Raw genomic sequence first — 9,313 nt, 5'->3', positions numbered from 1 at the left:
GAGAGAGAGAGAGAGAGAGAGAGAGAGAGAGAGAGAGAGAGAGAGAGAGAGAGAGAGAGCGCAAACTCCCAAGAGTGGCAGTTAATTTACACCCCCTTCTCCAACATTCCACAGAATTCCAGCATCATCTCTTGCTCTAAGTTCCTAGCTGAGCCTTAGACAGCTTTACAGAATTCTCATGTCCTTCACTTATTAAAACTTACTTAACAGACCAAACATCTAATTTTATCCTAATGACAGGAAGGGGTGATTGATGTTTTCTACACATACCCTGCCAAGGTTAAGGGAATCTAATCCAATTCCCAGTCTCTGTAGGCTTATCATAGATTTAGGAGCTGGAAAGGCTTTTAGAGGTCCAACTACTCCATTTTATAGATGAAGAACCTGAGGCCCATGTTGGTTAAGGGTTTGACTCAGGGTCAAAAGGCTAGTGTTTGAGATGGGATTTGAACCTACATCTTCCTTATTCCAAATCCGGCACTCTATTTACAATATACCATGTTGCCTTACTTGTACAGATTTTACTGCTTACTCTACTGCCCTTGGGGATTTTGATAAGGTATAGATTTACTTGAGATGATGGCTTTAGAAATGATGAGGAAACAATAAGCCAGTTTCCATGACCATTCAAGAACCAGTTAGTGGTATGAAGATCAAATCTAGAATTCACCAGAGTGATCTAGAGTTCTCTGAGTTGCTACATTGTTCCTTTGAATCAGGAAGCAAATTTTCTTAAAGTCCATTTGTTATTTTTTTCTACTTTTCATCCCTAAGTTCCAAAATAGCATTTCAACCAGGTAATTCTTTTTTAGAACCCTTACTTTATCTTAAAATTGATACTAAGTATAGGTTCCTAGGCAGAAGAGAGATAAGGACTAGATAATTGGGGTTAAGTGACTTGCTCAGGATCACACAACTAGGAACTGAGGTAAAATTTGAACCCAGGACCTCTCATCTACAGGCCTGGTTATCTCTACTGAACGATCTAGCTGTCCAGTCAGTACCAGGTAATTTTAAAAGTTGCTTTCTTTTTATAATGCTATTCCAGATCCAGAAGAGCAGTATATATGAATCTGATCCAAATAAGCCTAAGGGTAATTAATTTACATTTCAAGAAGACCTTCCAAAGAGGTAGTTTCCATATTAAACATCCCTTAGAGAGGGAGGTATCCTAGCACATTTATCTATCATTCTTTATTTCTTGGCTATAAGAAGTTATAAAATTTTAATATTAATATTTTGGTGTGTTTACTAAAAATACTTTTAAAAAAATCAGACCTATACTTTGGGCAGCACTTCATATTTTACATTTTTGCAACTGGACCTGATTAGTAGCTAGTATAACCAAAAAGCAGAACATAAAGGAGGATGGGGCTATTTTTTCCTCCTCTCAAAGCAACAAACAACAATTTAATTGATGACAAAACTTGACATCTTGACTCTCCAATATTTAACAGATGATAAAACTTGATGAAGCATTCCTTCGATTAAATGCATGGTTAATCTCCAGTATGAAACATCTGATGAAGAATGGACTCCAAAGGTTTTGCCAGGGTCATTATGCTTCATAAGGGATGAGCTCATTCTGAGGGCATTTCCACATTCATTACATTTATGAACATCCTCACCCATATGAATTATTCAAGGTTCTACAAGGTTTTCTAGATTGAAAATTTTCCCAAATACATTATAATCAAAAGTTTTCTAGCCAATATGAATTTTCTTATATGTATTGAAGCTTTTATATCAGCCTGAAAGATGTACAACATTCATTACATTCAAAGAATCTCTCCAATATGAATTAACTTCTGGTGCTTCAGGTTTCTACTCTAAGTGAAAGCATTCCTACATTTATTTTACTGAAAGGATTTCTCTTCAGTATGATTTCTTTGATGACTACTACAAGTTGCACTATTGCTAAGGACTTTATGAAATTTACATTCAAAGAGTTTTTCTCCAGTATGAGTATCCTTGAGAGGTTATTAGTTGGTATTTTGGATAGAGCATAAAACTCCAGAGTCAAGAAGCCCTAGCCTGATGCTATCTGGGCAAGTCACTTAACATTTCTGAGTGTCCGGAAACTCTCTAAGACAATGTTATAAAATGGACTGTCTTCCACACTGGTAGAGGGAGTTTCCACACTGTTGAAATCACAGATCCAGGTTATATTGTTTGATGAATCTACTTATGTCCTTCAGGTTTTTTCTCAAATTGAAAAATTCCTCACATTTTTTAAATCGTGAAAACTTTTCTCTCTAATATGAATTATCTGATGTGCAATAAAGTTGTTGTTTTCTGTTGAAGGCTTTCCCAGTTTCCTTATATTGAAATAGTTTACAGTAGAAATTCTCAAATTTTTAAAGTAATGAGCTGTTTCTGAAAATTTTCTCACATTTGTTTATATTCAAAGGGTTTCTTTTCTCCATTATGAATTTCACCATATGCCACAAAGTTTGGACCAAAAACATTTCCTTTTTCATTCCATTCAAAGAGCTTCATTCCAGCATGAGTTTTTTTATGTTCTTTAAGGTTTCCACTCCATTTGAAAGCTTTCTCACATTCGTCACACTGAAACGGCTTCTCTTCAGTATGAATTTTCTTATGTCCTTTGAGATTTTCACTACGGGTAAAAGCTTTCCCACACTCCTCACACTGAAAAGGTTTCTCTCCAGTATGAATTCTCTTATGTTTATTAAGATCTCCTCTCTGGCTGAAAGATTTCTGACATTCATTACAATGAAAGGGTTTCTCTCGAATATGAGAGAATATTTGATGTCGAGCTAAACTCTGATTATTGGTGAAGGCTTTCTCACATTCATTACATCCAAAAGGAGTTTCACCTGTATGAATTCTCCTATGGGTGTTAAGGCTTCCCTTCCGGCCAAAGGCCTTCCCACAGTCATTGCATATATAGGGCTTCTCACCAGTATGAATCCTCTGATGTTGCACAAGAAATGAGCAGTATCTGAAGCCTTTTCCACATTCACTACATTCAAAGTGTTTCTCTCCAGTATGTGCAATCTTATGTGCATTAAGGCCTCCCTTCTGGCTAAAGGCTTTATCACACTGATTACATTTATAGGGTTTCTCTCCAGTATGAATTCTTTGATGTCGCATAAGGGATGAACGGTGTCTAAAGGCTCTCCCACAGGCATTACATTGAAAGCGTTTCTCTCCAGTATGAGTTATTTTATGTGTATTAAGTATTCCCTTCTGGTTGAAGGCTTTCCCACATTCATTACATATAAAGGGCTTCTCACCAGTATGAATTCTCTGATGCTGCATAAGGGAGGAGCTGTACCTGAAGCCTTTTCCACATTCGTAACATTTAAATGGTTTCTCTCCAGTGTTATTATTATTAATTATTCTACGTCTACTAAGGTAAGGGGTGGTGTTGAAGGCTTTACCAAATGTATTCAATACACAGGGCTTCTCTTGAGAATGAATTCGCTGGTGTCGAGTTAGGTGTCTATTGCTGCTGAAGACTTTTCCACATTCATTACATTCAAAAGGCTTCTCACCTGTATGAATTCTCTTATGCGTTTTAAGATTTCCCTTCTGGCTGAAGGCTTTTCCACACTCATTACATATGTAGGGTTTCTCTCCAGTATGAATTCTTTGATGCACAATGAGGCGTGAATTGTTACTGAAGGCTTTCTCACATGCATTACATGGAAAAAGTTTGTCTTCAGTGTGAAATATCTTATGTGTATCAAGGCTTTCTTTCTGGCTAAAGGCTTTCCCACATTCATCACATATAAAGAGTTTCCCTCCAGCATGACTTCTCTGATGTATGGTGAGGCTTAAGATGCTATTAAAAGCTCGGCCACATTCATTGCATTTAAGAGGTTTCCCTCTAGTGTGTGTTCTATAGTAATGAATAAGATTTGACTGATAATTGAAGGGTTTCCTATACTTGTTATATTTACACAATTTCTTCCCTAATTCAATTCTATTATACTTAATTAAGTCTGAAAATTGTTTGAAACTCTCTCCAAGTGTGTCATATTTATGGAGACTTTCTCCTCTAGGAAAACTCAATTGTGGAATGAGGAAAGACCCCAGAATGAGCTTTCTCCCAAATAAACTATATTCGTGAGTGACTGGTACCTGCCTTGGCTGTCTCTCTTGGTTTCCCTTTTGACTCTCTAACCTGACATCAAGATCCCAAACTTCTCCCAAAGTGGAATTCCAGGGACCCTCCTTTGTGAGTGTCTCATTGGATGATTCTCCCATAGAAATATACTGCTTTGGAGTTGACTCCTCAATTTCATATTCTGTCTTCGGAATAAGGGAATCTGAAAGAAACAGAAAAATGCCAATTTCCACAGTGTTAGGAGAAAGAAAAGTGATTTAAACTAGATTTTTACCTCTTATCCAGAGTAAATGATATTAAGTCTGGAAAAAGTAGAACAAACATTGAGGAAGTGAAGGACAGCAAAGGGAAGGAGAGAGTAAAAGAGCACCTCACTGTCCAGAACTTAATGAAAATGTGTCAACATTCAGAAAGAAGAAATATATGAATTCCTAGAAATAAAGATGATAAACTTGAATAAATTCTCCATCAAAATTCAAGAACCTATTATCAAAGAGATGGTTTATGAGGACAAGAAAATATAATGTGGTTTCCTTAAAACATATCAAATCAATGAGAAGAGATGATTTTTCTTTATAAAGTTTCAGAACTGCTGGGGATCTAGATAACAGCAAACCAGTGGGTTGTTAAAAGATCAGTTTTTTTAACTTTGAACTCAATGAATACCAAGTAAAGTGAGAATTTTTATAAAAAGAGTAAGGCAAAAAAAAAAGGATTATATGTAAAACTGAAAAATCTCTATTTTGAACAGCTTGCTTTTTGAGCAAGGTATCTGACAAAACCTCTCAAGATATCTTTGTTGACAAGAAGATGCACAAGTTAGATGAGAATAGAGGCCAACAGATTTGTAGCTGCTTAAATAAGCCTACACCAAAAGAATAATGAGAAAGGAGTTGTTGTCAACCTGGAATTACTTTCTCTACTTTATACATTAGAGCTCTGTATTGGTCCTAATCCTATATTTTTACCAAGAAAATGGTGACAAAATTATAGCTGAAATTTTACTAACATTGTTCTTGACACAGAAATATGCAGAATGATTTAATGGATTAATAAATCGGGATAAAAAATTTTGAACAGTTAACAAGCTGAAAGAATGGGTCAGAATATACAATATGAAATTTTACAAGGATAATTGTAAGTCCTACAACTGAGACATCAAATATGCAAATATGTATGAGAGAGATTTAGCTGGGTAGCAATTCATGTTCTAATGACCTGTGTTTTAGTTGTCCACAAGCTCAATATGGACCAACAATAAATCGTGGTTCATACTAACCACACAGATAAGAAGGACAGATACGGGCTGGAACAGTGTTATTAATTTCAAATAGAAACTGATCCATGTGGGCCACATAGTGATTTAGATAACCACAATTAGCATTATATGTTGTCCTGTATTATTATTTCTTTTGTTAAACATTTCCTATATATATATAATATGGTTCCACTGCCCTCAAGTTTTGGGGAATGACTGAGGGCCATGAGTTTGACACCTCTGGGCTGGACAGTAATAAAGAAAAGTAGGCTTCTAACTGCTTAAGTGAAATTACAGAACTCCAAAAGCAGCCATTAATGTTGATATCAACTTGGAGATGCTTCTATAACAGAGTGCTCTTGGGACCTATTGAAATTTTAATCAACGACTACTTGAAATTATCGAATGTCCAGATAGTGAGAGGGATGATTAACCTACTTCATTACAGAATTAAGAGTCAAAATGTTTTGACTAGAATGCCAGGCTTAATCCAATGAACTTAAATTTATAAGAGATAAATGTAAAATTCTAACCTTGGTTTGAAAACATCAACTTCTCAAGTACAACTTAAAGGAAGCATGACTTCCCCATTATAGGAACCTGAATAGAACTGTTGGGGGTGGGAGGCTGATCTTTTCTGCCACTCGTAGCTTGAAAAGGAAAAACAGAGTCACTGAATTCCAGTGGTTTAAGACAGAAATTAGGATAACTGGCAATGGCCCAGGATGTAGTGGATGATTTTTGTATCTTTAGCGTCTGACCAGGTTCTGAGTGCTCCACAGAGCCTGTTTCAACTAACTTCAAGTCTGTTGGAACAAATAGTTCTCATTCACCCATTCTGCCCAAGGAAGTCTTCACATGCTTGGGGGGTTTGAGGCCCGTTACTCTCCACCTAGTCTAGCCTGACTGCCAAGGCAGTTTTAATGAGGTGTAGCCACTTTACATACTTTTGCCACAACCCCTTATAAGTATGTTTCTGCCAAAATTCTGGAGTACAAATGACTTTTAAATCACTGGATCCCATGGCCTTTTCTCAAGGCCTCTACATGGTTTGGTCACTGTTGGCAGTTCTCCCTCCTACAGGATACTCTCCTCCTGGGGCTGTAGACACATCACATTCTCTTGCCCTATTTCCTTCTGGTTCATTTTTTCTTGATCCTTTACTATGGGGCTTTTTAAAGGACTAGTCACTTACTCTCTTCCTTTCTACCAACACCATCTCTGGGCACTTTCACTTACTTCCACTGATTTACCTTATACTTCTCTAACAATGAATCCCCAATAAGGAGGACTCATGGTACAGTGGTGAGAGTCTGAGGATCTGGGTATGATTTGGGAAGTCACTTAATCTCTATGGATTCAGTTTCCTTATGGGCAAAATGAGAAGAGAACTGGTCAAGTGACTCCTAAGGACATTGCCAACACTAAATTTATGATTCTGTAAACAGAGAAGATGAGTTCACGGCAGGGAATTTTGGGAAGTATGTATGGCTAATTACTTAGAGGACAGAACATTAAGCTGGAAGGTGAAGTAATTAGAATGGACACAGGCATGCCACAAAGAACATAGGATCTCAGAGTGTGACCATCTAGTCCAGGAATCACCTTCAAAACATCTCCAGCAAGTGAACTTTTAGTCTTGCCTAAAAGGTTTCAGTGAGAGGGAACTCATGACTTTTCAAGAGAGTTTATTTTGACCTGGGGATGCTCTAATTGTTAGAAAGTTTTTCTTTACATCAAGCCTAAACCAGATTCTGTTAATTTCCAATCTGCTGGCAATTAGTAGTCAAATTTTCTGCTTCTTAATGATGCTGGTAAATGCCATCTATACATGCTGCTTCAACAATGCAATTCAGCAGGGCTGCAAGGTGTGGCCCTTTTGGCTGCTGTTCCATAGCCCAGTGCTGAAGGAAGCAGCTGCTGCTGCCAGTTATGTGTGTGGCTGCTTCTGTAACATGTTTGAGATGGGAGTTTGACACTTGAAAAGAATGAGAAAAACTGCAAGTCAAACACAAGAAGTAACAAGACCAAGGGAAGGGTTTGTTCTGTGTCAGTTTTAAATACAGGTTGATATAATTCTATCTAAAAGCAGGAGGAGAGGAAACTTTGATGAGAGAGAGATTAAAGATGAAAGGAGAAAATAACCACAGGAGGAGTCAGGAAAGAAAAAGATCCAGCACTAGAAAGAAGAAAGGCCCTTCTCTTTGAGACTGGAGTATGTGAGCAGAGAGATATATCAGAAAGTAACTGTACTCAAAAAGGAGGTTATAGGAGAGAACTCAGGTTAGATAGCGACAGCCCCATGTCTACCCCAAACATATGAAGATATCCCCTGATGGGACAAGCAGATGAGAATAACTTGTTCCCAAGGCAGTGTAAGCAGGCAAAGTGAAGCATTCAAGGTCATCCACTGCATCCTGGGCCATCACCAGTTGTCCTGATTTTTGTTTTGCCACTGGGCTTCCATGGCTCTGAAAGAGAGTGAGGCCTCTGGAAAAGAAGGGAGGCCAACCACTGTGTGTAATTCTGCCTCACCCAAATCCAATTCACTCAAAAATCAAGACATCACCCCATGATGGTCCTCTTTGAAAATGAAGGACAAATGAACCATAATCTATAGGTCTAGGAGATGTTGGGGAAAATATCCTAACCCCCTTACTCACCAGCTAAATTTTTAAATCCTTTAAATGATCCCACCTGTTTGGTTTTCATTCACTCACCTAGATAAGTGCTTATCAGGACTTCATTCTCTGTCATCCATGGGGTTTCTCTTCTTTCCAGGTGGGAAATCACATCTGGCTTGGAAACTGGAAGTCCTGCTCATAGGGATAGAAATGGCAAAGTGCTAAAGTGCTTAAGGAAAGAGACATTATAGAATTCAATCTTACCTTTTCCCTTTAGGGAGCAGAGAACATGCTAGGAAGACCCAGATGATGGTACAAATGATACTGTATTCCAAGAAACACTAGGAGTGAGGAATGGGGATGATTTGGCTTTAAAGAAAGCCTGCTCATTTAAGGAATACAAAATATGTTCATTTCAAACTACAGATGATACAAAGCTGGGAAGGATAGCTTATACCCTGGATGATAGCTGGGATCCAAAAGGATCTTGACAAGTTATAGCATTGGACTGATTCTAATAAAATGAAATTCAAAAAGGATAAATGGAGTCTTTTGCTTGGGGACAAAAAAACAACTCCATAAATATAAGCTGAGGAAGGCATGGATAAACTGCCACCACTAGGCTGTGGCATTGGGCTGAATCTAACGATATGAAATTCAATAAAGATAAATGGAGTCTTTTACTTGGGAACAAAAAGCCAACACCATAAATATAAGCTGGGGAAGGTATGGATAGATTGCCATTTCCTCCAACACTCACTAGCTGTGGACCCTGAGTAAGTCACTTAACTTCTCTCTCCCTCAAGTTTCCCCCTCTATAAAATGAGGATACCAAGAGCATCCCCTTCACAGGATTATTATGAAGATCAAATTAAATATCTGTAAAGTGCTTTGCAAACCTTAAAGTACTACTAAGTGCCAGCTATTATTGTTGTTATCAAATAATTTAGGAAACTTCACATAATGTATTCAGGAGACTATCCCTGCATATAAAGTGAAAACTCAGTGATATGTTACAGACATCCCATAGTTGTTAGAAAATGAGAAGATGATTCATAATGGAAAAACTGATCTTACCAAGGAAGACAAAATTCTCATAGTTCTCTAGCATCACATCCCTGTACATGTCCTTCTGAGCAGGCTCTAAGCGGTCCCATTCTTCCTGGGAGAAGTCCACGGTGACATCTTGGAAGGTGAGTGACATCTGAAACGCCGAATCATGTTCCTGATCACCCAGGGACCACAAGGACGACATGAAGGTAGCAGGATATAGAGGGGAAAGAATAAGGATTTGGATTATTCTTACTTCACGCTCAGTAGTATCCATCCAAGATA

At 37.8% G+C, this 9,313-nt stretch overlaps 1 protein-coding gene across 1 annotated transcript; it reads right to left on the bottom strand.

Annotated features, from left to right (window-relative positions):
- Nucleotides 1-2,388: 2,388 nt before the first annotated feature.
- On the bottom strand, nucleotides 2,389-9,233 carry LOC123233172 (zinc finger protein 883-like). Its single transcript, XM_044659324.1, has 6 exons — nucleotides 9,056-9,233; nucleotides 7,186-7,332; nucleotides 4,154-4,298; nucleotides 3,452-3,868; nucleotides 2,787-3,367; nucleotides 2,389-2,699 (listed from the first exon to the last, which is right to left on the bottom strand). Exons 1-6 carry the CDS (start codon nucleotides 9,231-9,233, stop codon nucleotides 2,389-2,391), a joined length of 1,779 nt encoding a protein of 592 aa, XP_044515259.1.
- Nucleotides 9,234-9,313: the final 80 nt, after the last annotated feature.

This window comes from Gracilinanus agilis, chromosome 2 (genome assembly GCF_016433145.1).
Source record: "Gracilinanus agilis isolate LMUSP501 chromosome 2, AgileGrace, whole genome shotgun sequence".
Classification (NCBI taxonomy): Eukaryota; Metazoa; Chordata; class Mammalia; order Didelphimorphia; family Didelphidae; genus Gracilinanus; species Gracilinanus agilis.
Note: the sequence above shows the minus strand (reverse complement) of the source record. Positions and strands in the feature narration are given on the sequence as shown.